This window comes from Penicillium argentinense, assembly GCF_028826775.1.
Source record: "Penicillium argentinense strain IBT 30761 chromosome Unknown utg000001l_segment0_segment0, whole genome shotgun sequence".
NCBI lineage: Eukaryota > Fungi > Ascomycota > Eurotiomycetes > Eurotiales > Aspergillaceae > Penicillium > Penicillium argentinense.
The window spans coordinates 2,476,568-2,499,320 of record NW_026622660.1 but is presented as its reverse complement, the minus strand read 5'-3'; the positions used below and the strand labels follow the sequence as shown (position 1 = coordinate 2,499,320).

The window sequence follows — 22,753 nt, the reverse complement described above, 5'->3', positions numbered from 1 at the left end:
ACAATCGCAGATCCATATCCCAAAATAGTAGTCCATGTATCACCAACTTGAACAGATGAGACAGATGGTCGAAAATCAGATAGGAGATCCGTGTTATTGCAGATGTGGAGAGTAGAGCCAGTATCAAACACCCAAACGCCATTTTTCTTTTTCTCATAACTGTAGGCATAGAGAGAGGGCTGATGTTTCGGGATGAATGATGAGGATGCGCTTCGAGATTTAGGCTTCGAGTCTTTGAGTCTCGAGTCCTGATACTGCCGAATAGCCTTATCATAGGCATATTTAAATTTGCTATGCTCACACGCTTTCTCGAATCTTTTCTGGGCGTTTTCATCTGGTTTCCAGCCATACGGTCTGATCTTTGGATTAACATATCGACATTGGCTGAATCGGTGATCTCCATCGTTTGGATCTTCTTGGCAGGGACACATTCTGGGTTTTTTCTGATTGATCTGATTAGTCTGATTGAGTGGCTGTCCTTGGAATGTGCTGTGAGCTAATTTAGCTGGATATTTCGGAGGGGATACTCGAATATTATCCGAGTACAAGTTGATCAGTGTGTTGAAATCAGGGATATTGATGCTATCATCCCATCTCTTCTCTGATATCCTACTCATCCAATATGTGTAGAATTCAGGTGAAATCGTGGATAGGGCACCGAGGAAACCATAGAGGACTCGATCTTTATTCACAAACTCAGGAACATTAGACTCGATTGCTTCTATGTAGCACACTTGAAGCTTATGTAACCAGTTCTCGAGTCCATCCCTCGAGGGGCCGTTCGCTCGAAGTGTGTTCCACGTGGTGGCGATTCGGTGCATCTTGCTCGCATCGGGCGGAGCAAACATCTTGTCGGCATCCGGGGTATATGACTAGATTAATCATGTGCTGGACCAAGGATGTTGTGGGTTGAGACGAATTACAGACTATTCGCTCGAGGACAGGCTTTGCCTCGAGGGGTCGAGTCTGCGGGTTGAGATTCACCTAGAATTCGCCTGATCATCAAGCTATGATCAGATGCAGTCTTAAATGCACAACCAAAGATGTATAACACGACAAACAGAAGTAACGTAAGCAGAAAGCAAAAAAGCGGTGTAAAGCGGGTAATTCTGACTGATGTCATTCATCTGGGGGATGCCCTCGGATGAACACTCACTCATCTGACATCATTATTTCGGCCGAAATGAGGTGTCAGCAATCGGGGTCTATGACTCGTCTTAGTCATGTGCTGGACCGCGATTGACGTGGAAAGATAAGATGGGTGAGAACAGCTAATATTCAGAGATGAGAACATTCAACTGCCTAACTAGCTAATGTTGGAATCAATCTCATATAAATAGACCAAAATAGAAGCAAACAAGGAGACAAACAATATAAGCGAAAGCGGGGTAAATTTCGTACTTTCCCTTTTACACACGAGCTAACTCTCTTATTCCCCAGTGAGCTGATCAGGATTACATCACTGCCTTAGAAGTCAGGTGTTGAACTACTTTGACTTCCAACATGAGAGATATGGCTAGTTGATCAGGTGATATTGATCGCTTGCAGCCTTGGAAGCCAGGTGTTGAACCGTTGTCGGTGGCCAATTCGACTCAACAGGATATTAGTGGGTGGTTCTGGATAAACATCATAGATTAGTAATTTGTTTTACCCCTTATAAATTGTTAGCTCAGGGGTTGTACTCGAAATCAGACTTGTTCATCTACATCCACTAGTTGCCATCACATATGCGGTTCCACCGCCTTCCAACAACCGGCTTGACTTCTAACACATCTGTTTCAACATTCGGAGCATAACCCATAGCGATGGTTGAGATGAGATCAACAAGCGATTATCAGCTGAAATTGATTGTCTGATTCCCTGTTTTATCCGATCTATGTGCTTCTGGGTGAAACAGAAACGCTCGAGTTTTCGAACCTTTCCTAATCAGGCTAGTCGAGGGATAAGATGGTTCAGTTGGGATTGAAGGCTGATCTGGTAGGCCGGGATCGATATACCGCCAGATACTCCATGTTGTCGCTTGGTATTTGATCACGGCAGATAGAGTGTAGAAAACGTGGACCCATGGGAAGGAGGTCCTGCCCATTCACATCCCAGAGATCCCATGGGAAATCTTAGTAAGACCCATCCCATCCCATGGGTTACCCATGCTAGTCAATTTCTGCCTAAATTGTTAAGACTATCACTAATTAAGTCTTCATAATTATGCAATCTAGCTTAATGTATTTAATCCAGTTTTAACACGTAATGATATAGAAACGATTCACCCCCTTTTACAGGGCTATCCAAAAGTGTTTCGCCGTATTCTCCCTTCCTTCCTCCATCTGTCGCCGGCTGGATCTTGTTTTCGCCCACTTCGGCCCACCCCCATCAAGGCTCCCCAACGACACATCCGATCCACATTCGCTCCCAGGGCGTTTCACTGGCCATGCGGGCCATCTTGCCCTGTCCCATCGCCACAACGCAGCACCCCGGGCCGTGCCGTGATGCATCCAGTAGGTCTTTCACAATAATCACAAGCGAGTCGTCGCGGTGATCTGATGTACCCGCCCGTCTGCGACAGAACTCTCAACTCTCCCTCTTCTCCGATCTTTGCCGTCTGGCGGTCCACGCGGATGCCTTCCCATCTAGAGATACTGGTCGCATGGAACGCCCATCGCCGCCATGTGAGCCGACGCTTTCTGCCCTGGTCCTCTTTTCGTCACTGTATATGCACAGAATCCACGGGGCACACCGATGGGAGAAGGAATCGCAGTAGTGTGTAGTACTACGGCCACCCTCATGCAGGACCCAATGAACCTTGGTACATGCACACCCCGAGCTCGGTCAGGATCACGGAGATCGTCGACGGGGATGATGAGGAGCTCTGCTAGCACCGAAGCAGGCAAGAGCGTGGGGAAAGTGGGACGGGTGGGGAGGACGTCGCGGGGTCAATTCTTCGCCCGACAATTCCTGCGGTAGTCCTACTGCTACCTAGGTACTAGGATGATTGCTGTGTGCTCGACTTGGCCCGTTGCACCTCTTCCATCGGGATGTGGGCCACTCCTCATCCTCCTGCCCCCGCGGCGAGCAGAATGGAGTCGATGATCCTGGAGGGAGATACAAATTCAAACCCCATGGCCAGGAACAGTCCGTCCATCATTGAGAGTGACGGTCTACATTGAGAGCTCATTCACCATGCACATCGTCTGGAAAGACTCGGTCGATGCCGCGACATACGAGGAGGCCCGCGTCGGCCGCGTCTTTAATCATCGTCGCCCTGAACGGTTCCCGCTGGCCATTGTCAAGGCCACCTGCGAAGCAGACATCGTCGCGACCGTCAAGCTGGCGGCCGAGCGAGGCTGTCGCGTGGCCGTTCGGTCCGGTGGTCACTCTTGGGCCGCCTGGAGTGTTCGCGATGCCTCCATCCTGATCGATTTGGGCAGCTACAAGACGCTGGAGGTGGATGCCGAGCGCCGGACAGCGTGTGCCTCGCCTAGCATGACCGGCCGGGAGCTCAACACGGTCTTGATTCGCGATCATCAGCTAATGTTCCCCGGCGGGCATTGTCCCGATGTCGGGCTGGGTGGATTCCTCTTGCAAGGTGGCATGGGGTGGAATTGTCGGGTGAGAAGACCGCCATGACGATGGTCTACTAGTACTTCATGGAAAGCGGATGCGAGTTGCTAACTCGTCGCAGAACTGGGGCTGGGCCTGTGAACGAGTCCTTGCCGTCGATGTCGTCACGGCAGAGGGCCAACTACTTCACTGCAACTCCTCGCAGAATGCCGATCTTTATTGGGCTGCTCGTGGGGCTGGTCCAGGTCAGTCAAGGCGCACATCTGTCTCCAATCTTTTTCCCAGGGGATGCTCTTATGAGGAGCATATGCGACGAATGCTGACATCGCCTCAATGTAGGCTTTCCGGGCGTCGTCACCAAATTTCATCTCAGCCTCAACCCATATCCCAAACGAGGCTTTCGATCCTCGGGCTACCTTTACCCGGTCAGTCTCTATCGCCAGGCGTTTCAGTGGATCCTGTCGATCTCCCCCACGTTCGATTACGACACCGAGATTGCCATGATTTCACATTACCCGGAGGGCGAGAATGAGATCCAGATTTTCATCCTCTTGGTCACCATGAAAGCCGAAGTCGAGGAGGCCGAGAAGGCTCTACGACCTGCCCAGGAGACTCGGCCGGTCGGGACCGTGAGCGAGTGGTTCTGCCAGGAGGACAGCCTTGACAACCAATACAACAAGCAAGCCAATGCCAATCCAGAGCAGCATCGCTACTGCACCGACAATGCCTACATTGAGAATGATGCGGACGTCCCAGCCGTCTTGGAGGAGGCATTTACTACGCTCCCTCATCGCAAGGCGTTCACTCTGTGGTATGCGATGAACCCTTGCAGCCGTCGCAAATTACCCGACATGGCCCTCAGCTTACAATCGGACCACTATTTCGCATTGTATACTGTCTGGGAAAAAGAAGAGGACGATCATCGCTGTCGGGCGTGGGTACATAAAGTGATGAAGAGCGTGGAACGACATTCGATTGGAGCATACCTGGGAGATTCGGACTTTCAGGTTCGGCGAACAAAGTTTTGGGCTGACGACAATGCACGGCGTTTGACGGAGGTCCGGCGCAGGTGGGATCCCCTGGGACGCATTTGCGGGTATTTGGACGCGGGGGATCTGTCTGGCACGCGTGGACTCGACAACGCCCATGAGTGGAAATTGTGATGTATATCTATGCAGGAAGTACCATACTCTAAGATACTCATCAATGCCATGTCTTTATCTCTCGCTTCTCTCCCGGTGACGCCATGTTCGAATAGGCTAATTCTACTTTGGTTGTCCAAGTACTCATGAATTTAGCAGCCCCACGTTCGGAGAATAAACCTTTGCTCTCGTTACGTTATGGCAATCAAGACAGCCTCACTATTCCATAAATCGTTAATCCCATTGGGAGGATATGCAGTTATATACAAGAGAAAAGGAGTACTGAGCCAGTAATATACTCATTTTTTGATTCCCATGACGGCCAGATTCCGCGGACTCAACGCATAATCGAACACGGGCTCAACCCAGCATTCCTTGACCGACTTATGCTCGCGCAAGAACTGCCAACGGTCCACCACGATGATGGCCTCGACGACCTGTGCGCTGAAGGCCATCAGACTCCAGACGATACTCAGGTTCTTGCGGGCTTGCAGGTGGCTCGTCGCATAGTCATCAAGCTCCTCGTCGGTCATCCGGCCAATGCACTCTTCGACTTTCGCCCCATGCTGGGGGTCACGGCTCAGCTTGGCCGCGGCTGCGCGCGCGTATGTCGTAAAGGACGCAAAGGCCGATTTTCGCAGTGATCCGATAATCAACGCCGTGGTCGCGCCGATCGATTGATCGGGGTCATCCGAGTAGAGATCTTTCGGGATCCCGGGAGGAGGCACCACTCCTTGTTCGACAAAGATGCGCTGAAGAAGTGCGCGGAAGAAGTGGCGGGTGAAGAACCCTTCACTCTCTTCCTTGCCCCAATTGTAGGGTGCCTGGACGGCCATCATGCGGGCCGTGATATTGAGCCGCAGGCCCCGCACCCCATGTGTATCGTGAGTCTCGAAGCGCTGAGACATGGGGAATCCATGCGGATCATAGGAGTTTCCGGTCTCTTTCAAGCGCGGATGAAGGGATCGGAGGACGGGAAGCTTGTAGGTGGCAGGGCCGAGACGTTCAGTCATGAGGTTATAGCAACAGCCGATCATGGCGACCGCCACGACAGATGGGTTGAGGATTAGAGACCGCACGCCATGATGCACCAGGTTCCCGCAGGAGTGCAGCGAGACCACCATCACCTGAGCGTTGCTTGACTGCCTGCCATCCGCATGGACCGTGACTGAAGTTTCCTCGGGCGAGCGTCTGTTTGACCCACCACCCTCCCCGGGGGCTGGCTGCACGACGTGATTGATGATCGGTTCCAGAAGACCATCCGTGATTTCATGCTCAATGTAGCTGATCTTGCCACCGGTGTCGATCTCAGGCTCGGGCTTTGGTCGATGTGAATTTTTTCGGGTCATAGAGCCCAGCAGCTCATCTGGCTCGAGACTGATCTCCCCCAGCATCTTGAACATGGTGACATCCTCTTGGTCCTTCTGACTGACCTCCGCTGCCGGGGAGATCTCGGTCGGTGGCCGGTGAGGTTCTGTCGCTAGCTGTGATTCACTAGAGCTTGGAGCCTCTGGTTTGCAATCGTCTCCGTTCGTGGAGCTATTGCGATTATGCACGTAGACTGTTTTCTTCTTTCTCTCTGCGAGATTGGCATGAATGTCCATTCCCTGGGCGCCACTGATGAACTGATGCTTCCGTTCAATGGCGATGATGTGCTTGTGATGTGGGGAGCTAGCCAAAGTGCGTCCTAGGTAATTCTGTCCCGATCCGAAATCGACGATGTGTGAGACGGGCTGTCCGCGGCGTTCTCGGACTGTTTTCGCGAGGGATGCTACATGTTGAGAGAAAAATTCGACTTCATGGAGCTTCTTGGTGTTCATGCCCACCGTAAGTTTGTGCGGGAGGGAGGTCTTGTTGGAGCGGGGCAGATTGAAACCCCGTCGCAAGCTCAGTCGACGTATATTATGGATATATTCCATGAGGCTGCTGGGGGGAAAGTGCCTCCATTCCAGGTGCGGCTGCTCTCGCTGCCATCCCCGCCGGGCTCTCGCTCTCGCAGGGTCTCGATGTTCTCATGCAGGAGAAGATAGAGCACGTCATGAACATCGTGGCCATCGAAAAACTCTCTCCAATCCTCTGGTAACAGCGTGGTGTATAGATCGGGTTCGCGCGTCAGAAAATCGAGGATGTGGACGCCGCCGCAGAGGTTCATGAATCGGACCGACGAGCTCGCGAAGGCTAGTAGGGCGTCGATGTAGGAGTCCGGGTCTTCCCACTCGTCGGCGAGGGGAAGGGGACACGGGCGGGCCATGCGGTCACAATTGACCCGTCGTCACGCGGGCACCTGGGCGGCCTGAATGGGTTGGTTGAGGGCCACAATTGCACAATACATCAAATTGGATCCCCGCGCAGAATTTCTTATCGCGCTGCGTTGCGCCGATAAGGATCTGCGTCGCTGACTCATCATTTCACAGTTGGACGACAATACTACTGATACTACGAGTCGTACTATGATGGTTCAATGCAATTCATAAGAATGCAATGGGAGACAATGCAGTTGCTTTCTGCAGTTAATTTTCGTTGGCCCAACTACAGACGGACCTCATTGAATAGAAACGTACCTCCGGATCACTTGCAAATGGGCCCCGCGGAAGGCGATATTAAAATTGCGTCTTACAATTGCCTTGCCAAGACACGATCTACTATGAGATACCGCCACGTTTCTCCCGCAGATTTCACAGACGGGCACAGGGCCAGCTTGGATACATACAGAGCAGTAAATCTACTTTTTCTATGTCCAGAGTAAGGCCTCGGCGACCTATATCGACGACAACCGAAAAGTTCAAGGGGGGGGTCTGGTTGTGAACTTCCCTCGTACGCTCTCGACACTGGACGGGGTCTGCCATCCCTAAATCTCGATGTCGAATGTCGCAAATGATAGTGATTGGTACCTGTCCATTCGATTGGGTACCTCTCACGCCCCTCGGGTTCTTGATCATAAGCCGAAGAAGGAATGCCTAGTTCGGGATACATAAACTTTGGGCGCCGCCTGTTCATGCAGCGTCCCGCGCGCCAGCGTTGCATGGTGCCATTCGCTCGTCTCCGCTAAACGGAGGGCAGACCGCCAGTTGCTGCGGGGGTTGGATTCGCATCCTCCCTCCAATCTGAGGACCTTCCAGACCACCCTTCTTACTGAGCCTCACGATGTTGCCGGGTGCGGGGGACAATTCAAATGCGTCGACGGGCTCCGATGCAGGGCCCTCGCCAAATGAGCACACTTCGCTTCTTCCAGAGCCCGCGGGCCATGCGGCTGAGGCTGGATGTGAGACTGGGGAAAAGCTCTCATCGAGAGGTCAGGTCGTCGCCGAGTTTGGAGCTTTGTTCACAGGTTCGGTTCCCGTCATTTTGGCCTATACCTTGCAAATGAGTCTGCAAACGGTCGCCGTGATCATTGTAGGCCGCTCGTCTCCCATGAACCTCGCGGTGAGCGCCTTTTCGTTTATGTTTGCCTTAGTGACCGGCTGGATGATTGGACTCGGGGGTACAACGGCCCTGGATACTCTGGCGGCCTCGGCGTACACGGGCAGCGAGAACAAGCATGCGTTGGGCATTCTGCTGCAGCGAGCGTTCCTGGTGCTGGGTGGACTGTTCCTCCCTGTGGCGGTCGTGTGGGCCTGCTCGCGCCCAATCTTCCAAGCGCTGGGTCAAGATCCAGAGCTGTCTGCTCAAAGCGCTCGTTTCCTCACATGCTTGATCCCCGCCGGGCTTGGGTACATCTACTTTGAGGTGATGAAAAAGTATCTACAGGCCCAAGGTGAGATTGCGACGGCCATTGCGAGGAGACGTCACTTGCTAATCAACCGTGCGGCAGGCATCATGCGAGCAGGGACGTATGTCCTGCTGGTGATCTCGCCTTTGAATGCTGGGTTGACCTATTTCTTCTGCTACACACTTGAGATGGGATTGCTCGGTGCACCCTTGGCCGCGGACATGTCCTACTGGTCGGCTTTTCTCCTGCTGGTACTTTACGCTCGGCTCGTGTCCGGGTCCGAATGCTGGGGCGGATGGTCCCGTGAGGCCTTCGACAACGCAGGCGCATTCACGCGCCTGGCGCTGCTAGGAATCCTGCAAGTTGGCAGCGAGTGGTGGGCGGCGGAGATCATGGCGCTGTGTGCCGGCAAGTTAGGCACCCTCCCCCCTCGCCGCACAGAGTGTGATCATGACGGCCGATCAAATTCTGAACACCATCCCCTTTGGCATCGGTGTTACAACCTCCGCCCGGATTGGAAACCTGCTTGGCATGCGAGATGCCAAGGGGGCTGCGCGAGCAGCCCATCTGGCGGTGCTACTCTCGGTCCTGCTAGGGACGCTCGTATTCGCCGTACTGATGGGTACCCGGACGCGATTTGCGATGCTGTTTAACGAAGACCCAGACGTGGTCCGACTGACCGCCGAGGTCCTCCCGGTCGTCGCGCTCTTCCAGATCGCTGATGGCATTTGTGGCAGTTGTGGCGGAGTGCTTCGTGGCACGGGGCGGCAGCATCTCGGGGTTGCCCTGAACGTCCTCGGCTTCTACTGCTTTGCCGTGCCACTGGGAATTGCGCTGGCCTTTCATGGCTGGGGGCTTGGTGGACTGTGGACGGGACTCTGTATTGCGCTGTGGAGCGTGGGGGCGTTGGAGTGGACGGTTGTGGTTTTCACTCGGTGGGATGATGAGGTGCGACGAGCCTTCCAGAGGATGGATTCGCCGAGAGTGGCGTAGAGGCGACCTTGCGCAGCAGACGGAGATGCGAAAGGAACTACAAAGGGGGAAGTGGGGGGAGAGGCGGAAGGACCGCCGCGCAGCGGTGGGGCGGACGAGCCATCGACCGGCACTACTTCTGGATGCCGGTGCCTGTTATAACCGGTGGCTCAGCTCGACTCGGCCTCGACTCGGCAATTCCTGCGTTTGACGACCATTGAACATCATGTCAAAACTCTCGTCGGGCCTCAAGGCCCTGATCAACAACCCTGCGGCACGACCATCAACAGTGCCGGCGCCCGCCCACATGGCCTCAGTCTTCTCCGCCATCCAGCAAGCAGCCGACGTCCAGCGTGTTTCCCAGCCCTCGTGGCTGGCTCTCTCGGTAGGATTTGCTCAGTCAACGCTGCGTTTCGAAGCTGTCAATTAATTTCATGCCGTTCAGACCGCAGCGACCATGACGATGAACTCCCCCGATTCCCTCGCAGTCCTCTATCGCCTCGCCGCAACCTCCTCAGACCCGGTCCAAGCAGCCGAGCTCATGCGCGAGGTTGGTCTCAAATGTATCAGCTTCAATGGAATCCCACGGACCATCAACTGTCTCAATGCCTTCAAAGCAAGCCTTCCGGATTCTGTCAGTGCCCGACTCTCTCAGACCCCCAGCCGCACCCCGACCTCCGCCAACATCACCGACATCAGTGAGCGCGGGCGGTCTCTATGGGACTCTATCTATCGTCCCTTTGAGCAGAAGCTCTACGACAAGCTTGCCGACTCCCATCCAGACCTCCCAGTGCATATCTTGAATAGCCACTATGGCGCGTTGCTCTCGGATCCCGTCCGGGACACAGGGGCCTCCGCTGGACGCGTATTGACCTCAATCATTGCCGTGGCCTGCCTACGAGCGCAATCTGGAGTCGGGCCACAAGTCACGTCACATGTGTTTGGTCTGCGAAAAGCACTTGAGGATGGTTCCTGGGCGACAGATGTCGAGTCCGAAGAAGGGGCGCGATGGCTGGCCAGTGATGAGGGCAATGCCTGGATACTGGACAGTGTGGATACCATTGTAGAGGCGATCGGAGAAGGACATGGACCAAATTTTGCGCCGGGAAAGGGCAAGCTATAGATGATTCGGTCGGTCTATAAACTAGATCTTGGCAATTTAGTGACTACTGCGGCATATTTCTTCGGTCAGAAAAATCTCTCACTGTATCCGTCTATTGTCGATCACACCCACTCAGCGTGGACCTCGTAAATGTAGTCGACACTTGTTCTGATGGCGTGTTGGATCGAAGTAACATGTGATCTACACTACCTCCACTCCCTCCACTGCCTCCACTACCTCAAAGCGCTACCCTCAGGGTATCACCTATATTGACACTTTGCAGTCGAAGAAATGCAGTTTCAATTGTACCTCCGAGGAATCTTAAAATAGCTACCAGCCCATCTATCCCTGGGCCACCATTCGCGTAATATACATCTATTTACTCCATGATCTCTAATGAGTCCGCGACGGTAAATTTAGCGCCGGTCTTTTCCTGGATCTCTTCGACCTCGACTCCGGGCGCCAGTTCCGTCAGGGTAAGCTCGCTAGTAGCCCGGTTGACTTGGAAAACACACTGTAATGCTTGTTAGGAACTGCCAATATCCATCAAACATTTACAATTGCAGGGAAGAATCGTACCAGATCGGTGATTATCGTGCTCACCACATTCGCGCCGGTCAGCGGCAAGCTGCACTCTTGTACAATTTTCGGCGATCCGTCCTTGGCTACATGGCTGGTTGCGACCACGATCTTGGTTTGATCCGGATTGGAGATCAGATCCATGGCCCCTCCCATTCCCTTGAATACCTTTCCGGGGATCATGTAGTTGGCCAGATCACCGTTGGCGCTCACTTGCAGGGCCTATCAAAAATCAGCAATCCGTCCTTTTTGTAACAGAGTGGAGCAAACCTACACCCAGGATCGACACGTCCACATGGCCACCGCGGATCATACCGAAGGACTCCGTGCTGTCGAAGGTCGCGGCACCGGGGACCAGCGTCACCGTCTCCTTCCCGGCGTTGATGATATCCCTGTTTCTCTGTTAGGATTGCCTCGAGAAAACACATAAGCAGGAAAACCGGGTCACATACGGGTCGAGCTCGTCCTCCGTTGGGTAGGCTCCCTATTGATTGAAGTCAGCCAACAATTCTTGTATGATCGCAAACGAGTCAAATTTACCATTCCGAGAATCCCATTCTCCGACTGAATCCAGACCTTCACATCTTTGGGAAGGAACGATGGGGCGAGTGTAGGGATTCCTATACCGACAGTCATTAGAGTAAGTACTGAGGCGCGACACGCGTGGACGATACGTACCGACTCCGAGGTTCACGTAAAAGCCTTGCTTGAGTTCCTTGGCCGCACGTCGGCCAATCCGCTCTCGCTGGATCTGTGCCGCGTCTTTGTTGGACTCGACGTTGCCAGCGTCTTCCTTCTCACGGAGTTTCTTGATCTCAATGTGCTTCTCGTCCGTGGCGGGTACAATGCGGTCTACGAAGATACCAGGTAGATCCACGTCGTTCGGGTCAATTGACCCTACAGGAACAATGTTCTCCGCTTCTACAATGGTGAGGGTGGCTGCCTTGGCCATGATCGGCCCGAAGGCCTTCGTGGTGTATCTGGCGATCATTAGTGTCTGTCTGGTTGTTCTCTGGTCAATCAAGGGCGGTCCTACCGGAAGACGCAGTTTCCAGCCTCATCGGCTTTCCATGCGCGCAGGATCGCAACGTCTCCCGTGAGCGCAGTTTCCATGAGGTAGGTTTTGCCGTTAAAATCCCGCGTCTCGCGCGGCTTGCCAGATTCGAGGACCTTGCCGGTCTCATCCATGCGGACGGGGATTTTCCCCTCTTGGATATATGTGTCTAGGGGTATTATTAGTTTTGGGTTTGCTTCTAGACTGAGCGGGCTGTGTGCGGTACGTACGAACACCCGTCGGGGTGAAGAATGCAGGAATTCCGGCCCCGCCTGCTCGCAGGCGCTCTGCCAGGGTGCCTTGGGGACAAAGCTCGATGGCAATGTTGCCGGACAGATACTTCTTCTCCAGTGCCTTGTTATTTCCTAGGTAGGATAGAACCAGTCGGTTCAATTGGCCATTCTGCGACAGCGTCGACAGACCACCCTTGCCGGCGGCACCAGCGTTGTTTGACACAGCCGTCAAGGAATGCAATTGGTCGGCGCCTCGCCGGTGCATGGCATTGATAAGAGTTTCTAGATGGATGCTTTCCGTGAGCTCCTATTCTTCGGTTGGCGATATCTCGTCTCGGTCCGGGGGCGATCATTGTGCACCACTTACCAGCGACTCCACAAAGCCCAAACCCAGAGCTGAGGATGGTGGAACCACTCTGGATATCGGCCACGGCCGCATCTGCATCTTTGAACAACTTGGAGCCCCCTCTTTCAATTTTGGCTGCTCGAGAAGGACGCGGGGCTGTTGTTGAATACGTGTGGCCGTATACGGGTGTGCATGTAGTGGTCCGAAGCGGAGGCGCAGTGCAACGGACCCCCACGAGGACTTGCGGGCGACTCGCCGTGAAAGCTTTGCGCGATAGCGAGGCGGAGATGACTCGCAGAGCTGACATTTTGCTGGATGAAATACAATCGAACAGAAATCCCGAACAGAAACCCCGTTGGGCCGGTCGCTGTCTATTTAAAGCGGGCGCAGGTGGAGTGACACCGGCCTCGGGGCTCAAAAGTAGCCCCGAGGCCGAGACGATGATGTCAGGTACGCAGCAAGGCACCATTTCTGCCTCAGGCGACATCTAGTGCTGCAGTGTGCCAAAATGTACCTTGATTGTTCCCACTTGGTGGTCGTCTATCATGCTACTCGCAGCGACGGGGAATTGACCTGAGCTAAGTAGGGGTAGGAGCATGCTGACTGGATGCTTCTACTGATCGCCCCTGCGAGACATGGTCGGATCTTCGGGGGTGGTTAGAAAAATCTGTAGGGCTTAATCCCTGGAGACTAGCAATGTGTTCATGGGAATTCTAGAGGTTTCTTCCTGATCCGCTAGCAAGTGCGATCCCATCTGGCCTGTACATCCATTGGCCATTCCCTCATATTCAGGGCCTTCATCCAAAGGGTTTTAGGGTTTAGTACGTACTAGAAATTGCAGGTGGAAAGGTGGCTTCTTCCTGGCCTCAGAATGTCATTTCAGGTCCTCCTATTCTAGTTATAACAGACAGATATCAGATCTTCAATGCCCGCCACAAAGTCTCCTACCTTGAATACCCCTCCTATATCTCTTGGATACTCATCGGTAGCGAAAAGGTCCGCTTAGCATGTGATAGCATCACTGCCGAAGTCGTTCTTCTATGCTGGCCATGGAGCTGCTGGGCCTGAGATGGGCCGCCTGCGGCCCATCTCAGCGATAATCCCAGACTACTCCAACTCTCCGAGTGCGGCGAAGAAATACAAAATGATAAGCTTCTGGCAAGCTGCATCCAGTATATGATAGAGTGGAAGGTTATGGTGAATAGGAAGGTCATCTCACGAGACACAGAAGAGGAAGTAGCCCTGATTCAGAGTGCTTACTGACCGGTGATCTTGAAACCCAAGTTGGAGAAGTTGCTAGAAGGGAAAACGCGCAGGAAGGGTAAGGTCAGATGACACCTCGATTGTTGTGTCGGTAAATGATCGCTCCCAACGCGACCTGGCGAAGCGATTTGATACCCTCAATATCGATTGGTCGACCGTGGAAAAACAACTGCTCATGTGGGGGGAAGCTCTATGCTCAAGGCAAGAAACCGAGGCTGGGGTTATTACCTTCAACTATATAGAGGACGACCACTCCTCTCGAGGCACAACAGCAGCAGGTAGGGGCGAGAAAAGAGGCAAGTCATCTGTAACGAAAGGGATGCTCAACGAGCGGGATGCACAACTTGATGCCGAAGAATATGCGTCCGGACAACCGTCAGTCTGGCAGGCTGTCTACACCTTGATGCGTTGTCCTTCGCCATCCTGTCACCTTGGCCCGCATTGCTGGCCAGATCCACATGGGAAGAAACACTATCAGTTAAGACACATCATTTGAAACGCCTCATCGCCTATGTTGAAGGTGATGGTATTTTGGAGTGCCAAGATGATGTCCACGAGACTATTCGTCAAGAACTCTGCATGGAAGAGCAGCAGAGACTGGAACGTTCACAGTCCAAGAGCAGCAAAATGCTCGGTCCGAGTAATCGTCCACCTATCAATATCAACTTCATGGGGGCACAACCATATTTGCAACCACCGTCGGCCAGTTCGATTGTACCGTCGGCCCTGTCTCCGAAGCAAAGTGAGCAGATAGAAGACCAGCTCAGAATCGACGGACCCCGAGAGGTGGCTGTGAGAGAATACTGCGCATGGCAAGAAACGAATGTCTTGGGCGATACTTTAAAGGCCGGATTTTGGCTGGCATGCGATGTAACGCTGGCCAACCGTCTGGATCTGGAACAGATCCAAGATCCGGCTTTTTTTAGAGCAATATTCGAAATCAGATTACCCCATATACACTCATGAACTGGTGACGCGCGCTCCGCAAGCTCCGCACGCCGATGCCCTGAAACGAAATAAGTACGAAAGGGGAGTGTAGTTGAGTGATAGTGTGAAACTTGAACGATTAGGTTTGATAACGGCCCGGAAAGGTACGCACACATGTCCACTAGGACCAGCCAATTAGCAAAGTACGGGTAAGGTGTAATGATTAGACGAGCAAGCATGTAAAAGTATATCCGGAAGTCAAAATGAACTGAACAGAAGGGGCTATCTACAAACAGGCATTTTTATACAAGTAAGTTGCTAGTAGGACTAGGTTATTTTATAGTAGCGAGACAGGCAAACATACAAAACAGTTCCGTCGCTAAGACCCCTTCTCAATTCACAGTGTAACCAAATCCCCCACTACAATAGATTTGATGCCAAGGTCTTAGGACTCCCCATTAGGATTCTCCTCCGAGTACTCAGGGTGCTCCTCATCCGATGAGTTGGCCTCGTTGAGTAGATTCCAAAACTCCTGCTCCGCTGGGTCAAGCTGCTGGTAGATCTCCCATATCTGCCGCGCATAGTCAACACGGCCCAGAGTAGCTCTAGGATGTGGAGTAAGTCCCGGAGGTGGGCGGAGCGGACCTGGTGGCAAATATGATGCTTACGGGCGCACCGGGTGCACTGTAAGTACGGGATATTGAGATTTCGGTCGACACCACAGTAGCTGAAGCTACAAATCTCAGCCGGGCGTTGTCCACTAGCAATCCATGTAAGACATTCTAAGCAAGTGACCATTTCTCTAGGCGGAATAAGAGATGGGGGAGCGAGCGATATATCATCATCGCTGTGAGGGTCAACAGTATGGGCTCTCTGTAGATTGCCAGTGGTGGAGGGGCCCTCAGGCTGGGAGCCAGAAGGGGTAGACGGGGCTTGGGAAGCCATATTCTTGGGGACTATGCTAGAGATTCAGAGTTAGTAAGGGCTAAGGTAGTCGTGACCTACTGGCTTACTGAAGTTTATGTGGCTCGTTTCGACTGCATTGAAGAACGGATTTGTGGGAATATCTTGAGGGAAGGGCGGCGGGGGAGATTCCTGCCTCGTTTTGTATCGGAACTGGAAATTGCCAATACTCAGCCTGTTCGGTCGATGCGTTGTTTGCCAGCCAAACCCCCTGTCCCTCCTACCCCGCCAGGTTTTTGACAGCGCATCCTCTTCCATCACCTCCCTCCTTTTAAACAATTTCTCATCTGGCATTTCAAATCCTTTCTTCTTGCCATTTCCTTCCAATACGGCTTGCAACCACTTGACCTTTCTGTCATCAGCATGGATACCCACGACGTCTCCGATGTCCCAGAGTACCTTAGGTATCTTCAAGCACAGAAGCAAAATCTGAAAAACGCGCAGGCCGCCAAGGGCCGTCCAGCAAGTTCCCAAAAGTCCAAAGATGAAATATTGATGCAGTTCATGTTTCGACAAATGATGAAAACGAAAGCTCCTGCTAGTCCGATGAATATCCGATCCTCGTTCCTACCACCTGCCTACCCTCCATGTGTTAGTCCTTTCAGCAAGTTGAAGAAGGTCATGATCAAAAGCCTATGTCTTGAGACTCATCATCGGGAACGGTATCTCCTTCTGAGAACGGTCACTCAGACAGATACGATGACCGCCGTGATGGCCATCGTAGAAGATGAAGACGGGAGTGTTCTCATGCTGCAGCTCTACAACCAAGAGCAGGAGCTGTCGGGCGCACAGAGCCTCAGGGAGGGTACAGTGCTTGTTGTGAAAGAACCCTATGTGAAAGTAATGGCAGACGGGGACCACGGAATTCGAGTGGACCATCTCTCGGACGTCTGGTTTATCCCCGAGTTTGACGACCTGGTTCCCTTGTCCTGGAGGAAACGTGTCACGCAGGCTGATGAGAACGCCTCTACTTGGAAGGCGAAAGGAAGTGAGCGTTTTGATCAGGGTGAGCATCGTTCGGCAATCCAATGGTAAGCTGGAAAATATTGCTGTGTCTAAGAGGGGATGCTAAGAATAACTTCAGCTGTTCAAAGTCTTTGGAGACCCATCCCTCACCAGAATTGCTGGTGATAGCGCAGCTCAACCGTGCCCTTTCCTTTTTGAAAAGCTACCGCTTTGATGCAGCGTTGAGAGAGTTGAAGATGTCTTGCGAGTATCAAAGCTATCAGAAAAGGCTCTTTTCAGGAAGGCTCAAGCCCTGTATCAACTTCGAAGGTTCAAGGAATCATGTGAAACTCACGCGATACTTGCAGAGAAGTTTCCAGATAACACCATGGCTGCACATGAATATGCACGAGCATCTGCTCGGCTTATGGAGCAGGATAGCGGGAAATACGAGTTCAGAAAAATGATACTGGAGGCCAAGAAGCGTCAGCCCCCGAGGATTGACCGCGGCACGTACATTGGTCCTGTGACTGTCAAGCAAACTCAATCTCATGGGAGAGGACTCTTCACAACAGAGGCGGTGAAGGCAGGCGACCTTCTGTTCTGCGAAAAGGCATTTGCTCACGCTTTCCACTAAGAAAATGCCTCGAAAGATCTCCGCCTGTTACTCAATGTCGACATGGACAAAGCTACGATTGGTACTCAAGGAGAGCTTATTGAATTGATTGTTCAGAAGCTTTATAAAAATCCGTCCCTGCTACCAGGCTTTGTCGATCTTCATCATGGCACATACAAATCAGTGGATGTCCAAGAAGTGGATGTTATACCCGTCGTAGATACGTATGTCACTGCTTCCCCACCTTGATATCAAAACTAATACCTTCCAGCTTCCTCGTTGAGAGAATCATTCTCCTAAACAGTTTCGGGTGCCCTCTTCTCTCCCGCGAGAGTCACATACGCATCGTGAAAGGGGATGATGATACGGCCAAGAAGGCCAATGAACAGTTCCATTCTAGTGGGGTCTGGTCGATGGCGTCATACATTAACCACTCTTGCCTGAGCAATGCTCGTCGTTCTTTCATTGGAGACATGATGATCGTTCGTGCTTCAAGGGACCTGCCTCCTAACTAGACCTGGGCATGGGCCGGCCCATGGACAAAAACCTCGTGGGTCGGCCCATTTGGGCTGACCCACGAATGGGTCAGTCGGCCCACGATTTGGCCCATTTGGCCCATTTGGCCCCCAAATCTGCATAATAAATATATAAAATATCCAGAATTACTAGCGTAATTTATAGCTGTCTTAAATCTTATACCGAAGTACAGAATAGATTACGCTGTGCGTAATCTCTTCTAACTTGAATATATATATCGAAGTATTCACGATCAATTAATTTAAATTGTCCTTCTGCTCTTGATGTTAATTTTCTGAAATCTCGACGCAGGTCATTTTTGCTTGATTTTTTAAAGTATCGTATAATAAAATATAATTTTATGTATGTTTAAAAGCATTCTTGTTTACGAATTAGATGTAGGGATGGATTAAATCTTTTATATAGTGAACGTTGAAGGGTGAAAAAAAAAGTTGTCGATGAGATAAAAACTGCGGGGGATGCCGTAGCACGAATTTCGAAGGCAAACGGGCTGCCTCATGGGCCGGCCCATGGGACTAACTAATAAAAGATATTCAGATGTGGGACTTAGTGACTAAATAGCCAATTATCGCGAACATAGGAGACGCGTTATCCCGGGCTTTCTGCGCCTGGCATGATAGCCCAGGCTATCTACGGACTCTGTATTCTAGCTTAAATATAGGCCAACCTATCTCCTCTTTATAGTCAACGATGATTTCTCTCTAACGTTGGGATTATTGAGCTTTCTTACCAAACTATCATGTCTCAACTATCGGATATCTACTCAGTACCCTTTTCAGAGAGTGGGGAATTTGATGATTCATCCTATCTTTTAACGGATAGCGTCGCGCCCGAGCACTCCGCAAGCCAAATACAGCTTCCTCCCCCTCTCTCTGTTCCCACCTCTCTCAGACGCTCCACAGATCCAGCACAAACCTACGTTCTATGCGAAGATATGAATAAAGTGGATTTCGTGGATTGGTGGATCCAGACCCAGAGTGGGCACTCTGAGCACCAATCTACTTTCTGGGATCGAAAGGGCCAGCGAGCAGATATATGGGCTGACTTCGAACAGGTTGCCCATTTTATTACTGGACAACCTAAGGTGATGTGCAAGAACTGCGCCTTTCTACAGATTCACAACTGCTCTCTCAAAAACAAAAGACATAACGATTCATACTGTTTTCAGTATTTACAATCGTCTCTTTAATCATCTTGAGAGCCGGATCCGCCAGCTACAATGGAAGAAGATCGGATGGAAAAGACAAATGCTTGATGCTCTGAGAGGAGCCGAAAGTAAGCTCAGGATTATTATATGATGACTGACCTTGAAGGTCTTAGTGATATATACTCAACTGGGACTATTTTGGCGCCGCAGTATAAGCATGAATTCTTCCAGACCTCAGATTGGCGGGATGACGAGAAAGACTTTGCAGCCCAATACAGACAAGCTCTCGAAGCCCGAGTTAAGCACTACGAGGATAGTATATATAGCTCTCTCTCTCAGACTGGAGGTTTACAGACTGTGAAGCCTACGAGTGAGATTGATCTACTACTCGCTTGTGGTAGTCGGCCTACTGCCCCAGTCCCTGAGCTCACTCAGTATCTCGAGAGTAGTAAGTGGTCTTCTATTCTTAAACCAAACACTCTTTCTAATTTAAATACCTTAAACAGGCACGGCATCAATTCCTCCGCGCGAATTCTGGAGAGATCATGAACACAGATTTCCTGTACTCGCAGCTCTCGCTCGAGATTTCCTTTCCGTACCAGCCACAGGCGCAGGCGTAGAGCGTCTCTTTAACTCCGCGCGTGATATCTGCCACTATCGCCGTGGCTCACTACAATCGAGTACTATTCAAGATCTAATGCTTCTTATGTGTGGGATTCGATTTGATCTAGAAGAGGAGCGGCTTGCTTTCGTTCGAGAGTACGCAACTGAGACTGAGATAGAATTCCAACAAGAAGAGATGGATGAGCGTACGCAGGAGGGCATTCTGGAGATTAGTGATAATGAAGAATGCCCTGCGCAATATGATTTGAAGAGGCGAAGGAGTGTTAATGAGCCTGCCGAAGAGCCTGAGGGGGAGTCTGAGCCTGAGGAGCCTGATTTGCCTGAGCAAAACACACAGCGTGTTTCAGGAAGAGTTCGAAAACGTTCAAGGTTATTAGATGGCTATGAGATATAGTTGATTTCTACAGTAATATCAAAATGCCCTCTTTTAACTGAATATCGTATATAACTAAGAGCAATCAATCATTATTGTTACCAAGGCATTACAGCCAAGAGCACGCGAAAAGTACATAAATTATGAAAGTCACATGTACACTAGTTTTCGCCCTAAAATGGGTCGAATGGGCCAAATGGGCCGGCCCATGGGTTCTGCCCAGGTCTACTCCTAACACCGAAATTACCTTCTGGTACAAATCACCTATGATCCTTGATCCCAAAGAATTACCCGTCGACCTACAGCACTGGGGCTTCAAGTGCGATTGCATATCATGCCAGGACACACGAAGTCCTGACAGGAGTGTTTTATCAAACCGAAACAGGATTTCAGCTGACCTTCGAAGATTATTCAAGAGACCCAAGATGAATTTGCGAAAGATTAAAGACACAATTTCCAGCCTCGTGGGCACATATTGTCGACCAGCTTCTGAAGTTCCTCGTCTTGCACTTGATTCACCATATCTGTCTCTTGCTGCGATCTATGCTTCATCCCGAAAACTCGAGAAGGCTGTGGAATTTGGATTGATGAGCCTCGAGTCACTTGGCTTCGTTATCAAAGGTGGAAATATTCCTCATGTCTCAGATGCTCCACTAGTCGTCCAAAAATGGGGCCTGATGACTGATGGAGTCGTGGGATGCTGGATGATTCTGTGCTGTGCATATCGAGAGCTCGCACCTCCTCTCGCGTCCCAAGCTGAGGGATATGCCAGAGTCTTTTACCGAATCTGCGTTGGCGAAGATGAGACTTTTGATCAGACATACAGCAGGCTATCAAATCGGGTGGATGGCTTTTTGACGACTGCAAAGTAGTCATGCGAGGCTATAACGCGATGACTGCACCATTTTCGACACATGACACGGCAGAAGCAGTAAGCCCCTGAAACATACCTCAAGCTAGTTCCTGTTACATCCAAGCGCCTAGAGCCATGGTTAGCCCTATTCAGACTCAATATCTTTCAGACGATGCAACAATCGACCAGGCAATCCTGGACGGGTATCATTTCCCGGATGTAAAATGCGGCCAGGAGTTGGTGGCCGCACCCCCGGAGTTCGGTGGTCGATCCCCGGCAGACAGCCGCTGCGGGCTCCCAAGCCAGGCGGTGGACATGGTGTCGGACATGGTGGGTGCATACTACCGATTTTCCATTGAAACGGAAATATATTTATGCTCTTCTTATTCCTTTATTCTTTGGATCATATGGACAAACAAACCCAGACTACTAACGTAATCGGTAAGCGAGTGAGACATGTAAGCGAGTGAGACAGAAACGCGATCGCGCCCCAACGCGTCAACATGATCATTTCAAATACCCACCATGCCCCCAATTCGCAGTCAGAATTCACGAAACTCTATCGAGCAGGAGGGTAGGATCCAGCTCGCCATACAAGCCTATCAGAATAAAGAAATTCCTACAATTCGCGAGGCTGCGCGCCGATTCCAAGTACCTCACGCAACTCTTCATCGTCGATACAATGGCCAAACCTTTCGCTCCGATACCCGCGCCAACAATTATAAATTGACTCCTAACGAAGAGCAATCGCTTCTACAGTGGATTCTTTCTATGGATACGCGTGGATCAGCTCCCCGACCTAGTATGGTGAGGGATATGGCCAATATTCTGTTAGCAGAGCGTGGTGGTCAGACTGTTGGAACTAAATGTATACAACTATACCACTCGCCACGAAGAGCTCAAATCGCGATATTCTCGACGGTATAATCACCAGAGGGCAAAATGCGAAGATCCTCGTATTATTCAGCCATGGTTTGAGCTTGTACGACGCACAATTGACGAGAATGGTATCCAACCTGAGGATATCTATAATTTTGATGAAACTGGCTTTGCAATGGGGCTTATAGCTACTGCGAAAGTGATCACAAGAGCTGATTACTACGGTCGGAGGTCAGTTCTACAGCCAGGGAATCGCGAATGGGTCACATCGGTTGAATGTGTGAATTCAACGGGCTTTGTACTCCCACCATGCATTATCTTCAAATCGTCAAAGTACCAACAATATGCATGGTTTGATGACCTACCCGACGATTGGAGAATCGAAATCAGTGAGAATGGCTGGACTACAGACGAAATTGGGCTTCGATGGCTAGAAAAGCTATTTATCCCTGCGACTACTAGTCGTACTAGGAGTAAATATCGAGTACTAGTTCTCGATGGCCATGGCAGTCATTTAACCCCCCATTTTGATCGATTGTGCGAGCAAAACGATATTATTCCGATCTGCATGCCTCCGCATTTATCTCATCTACTACAGCCTTTGGATATAGGCTGTTTTGCCCCTCTAAAACGCGCATATGGGAGTTTGATTGAACGCAAAGCACGGTTGGGGGTCAATCATATCGACAAGCTTGATTTCCTCGCGGCATTCCCACAAGCTCGCAAAGAAGCCTTTAAACCAGAGACTATTCAAAATGCATTCGCCGCAGCTGGTTTAGTACCATATGATCCCAATCAGGTCATTTCAAAGCTTGATGTTCAACTTCGGACACCTACCCCCTAGGCAGTCGACCAGGAAGCCAATCGAGCGCGTGGAGCCCTAAAACGCCAGCAAATCTCAAACAATTGAATCGACAGGGCTCTTCAATCA

The 22,753-nt window shown here is 51.2% G+C and overlaps 9 protein-coding genes across 9 annotated transcripts; 5 read left to right on the top strand and 4 right to left on the bottom strand.

Moving 5' to 3' along the window:
- Positions 1 to 3,177: 3,177 nt before the first annotated feature.
- On the top strand, positions 3,178 to 4,721 carry N7532_000889 (FAD-binding oxidoreductase; the record flags this gene model as incomplete). Its single annotated transcript, XM_056613393.1, has 3 exons — positions 3,178 to 3,606; positions 3,680 to 3,803; positions 3,898 to 4,721. 3 exons carry the CDS (start codon positions 3,178 to 3,180, stop codon positions 4,719 to 4,721), a joined length of 1,377 nt encoding a protein of 458 aa, XP_056480617.1.
- A 278-nt stretch (positions 4,722 to 4,999) lies between these two features.
- On the bottom strand, positions 5,000 to 6,520 carry N7532_000888 (uncharacterized protein; the record flags this gene model as incomplete). Its single annotated transcript, XM_056613392.1, has 1 exon — positions 5,000 to 6,520. The coding sequence occupies one exon, from the start codon at positions 6,518 to 6,520 to the stop codon at positions 5,000 to 5,002; it is 1,521 nt and encodes a 506-aa protein (XP_056480616.1).
- A 68-nt stretch (positions 6,521 to 6,588) lies between these two features.
- On the bottom strand, positions 6,589 to 6,951 carry N7532_000887 (uncharacterized protein; the record flags this gene model as incomplete). The annotated part of the gene is made up of 1 exon (XM_056613391.1): positions 6,589 to 6,951. One exon carries the CDS (start codon positions 6,949 to 6,951, stop codon positions 6,589 to 6,591), a length of 363 nt encoding a protein of 120 aa, XP_056480615.1.
- Positions 6,952 to 7,844: 893 nt separating this feature from the next.
- On the top strand, positions 7,845 to 9,402 carry N7532_000886 (MATE family efflux transporter; the record flags this gene model as incomplete). The annotated part of the gene is made up of 2 exons (XM_056613390.1): positions 7,845 to 8,821; positions 8,853 to 9,402. 2 exons carry the CDS (start codon positions 7,845 to 7,847, stop codon positions 9,400 to 9,402), a joined length of 1,527 nt encoding a protein of 508 aa, XP_056480614.1.
- Positions 9,403 to 9,607: 205 nt separating this feature from the next.
- On the top strand, positions 9,608 to 10,504 carry N7532_000885 (uncharacterized protein; the record flags this gene model as incomplete). The annotated part of the gene is made up of 2 exons (XM_056613389.1): positions 9,608 to 9,766; positions 9,827 to 10,504. 2 exons carry the CDS (start codon positions 9,608 to 9,610, stop codon positions 10,502 to 10,504), a joined length of 837 nt encoding a protein of 278 aa, XP_056480613.1.
- Positions 10,505 to 10,862: 358 nt separating this feature from the next.
- Positions 10,863 to 13,002, bottom strand: N7532_000884 (3-oxoacid CoA-transferase; the record flags this gene model as incomplete). The annotated part of the gene is made up of 9 exons (XM_056613388.1): positions 10,863 to 10,997; positions 11,063 to 11,284; positions 11,337 to 11,454; positions 11,515 to 11,546; positions 11,603 to 11,682; positions 11,741 to 12,042; positions 12,099 to 12,285; positions 12,347 to 12,631; positions 12,717 to 13,002. The coding sequence occupies 9 exons, from the start codon at positions 13,000 to 13,002 to the stop codon at positions 10,863 to 10,865; spliced, it is 1,647 nt and encodes a 548-aa protein (XP_056480612.1).
- A 2,328-nt stretch (positions 13,003 to 15,330) lies between these two features.
- On the bottom strand, positions 15,331 to 16,142 carry N7532_000883 (uncharacterized protein; the record flags this gene model as incomplete). The annotated part of the gene is made up of 3 exons (XM_056613387.1): positions 15,331 to 15,490; positions 15,562 to 15,841; positions 15,899 to 16,142. The coding sequence occupies 3 exons, from the start codon at positions 16,140 to 16,142 to the stop codon at positions 15,331 to 15,333; spliced, it is 684 nt and encodes a 227-aa protein (XP_056480611.1).
- A 69-nt stretch (positions 16,143 to 16,211) lies between these two features.
- Positions 16,212 to 17,430, top strand: N7532_000882 (uncharacterized protein; the record flags this gene model as incomplete). The annotated part of the gene is made up of 2 exons (XM_056613386.1): positions 16,212 to 16,879; positions 17,034 to 17,430. The coding sequence occupies 2 exons, from the start codon at positions 16,212 to 16,214 to the stop codon at positions 17,428 to 17,430; spliced, it is 1,065 nt and encodes a 354-aa protein (XP_056480610.1).
- A 42-nt stretch (positions 17,431 to 17,472) lies between these two features.
- On the top strand, positions 17,473 to 20,962 carry N7532_000881 (uncharacterized protein; the record flags this gene model as incomplete). Its single annotated transcript, XM_056613385.1, has 3 exons — positions 17,473 to 17,633; positions 17,681 to 17,862; positions 20,376 to 20,962. The coding sequence occupies 3 exons, from the start codon at positions 17,473 to 17,475 to the stop codon at positions 20,960 to 20,962; spliced, it is 930 nt and encodes a 309-aa protein (XP_056480609.1).
- Between the last annotated feature and the right edge of the window lie 1,791 nt (positions 20,963 to 22,753).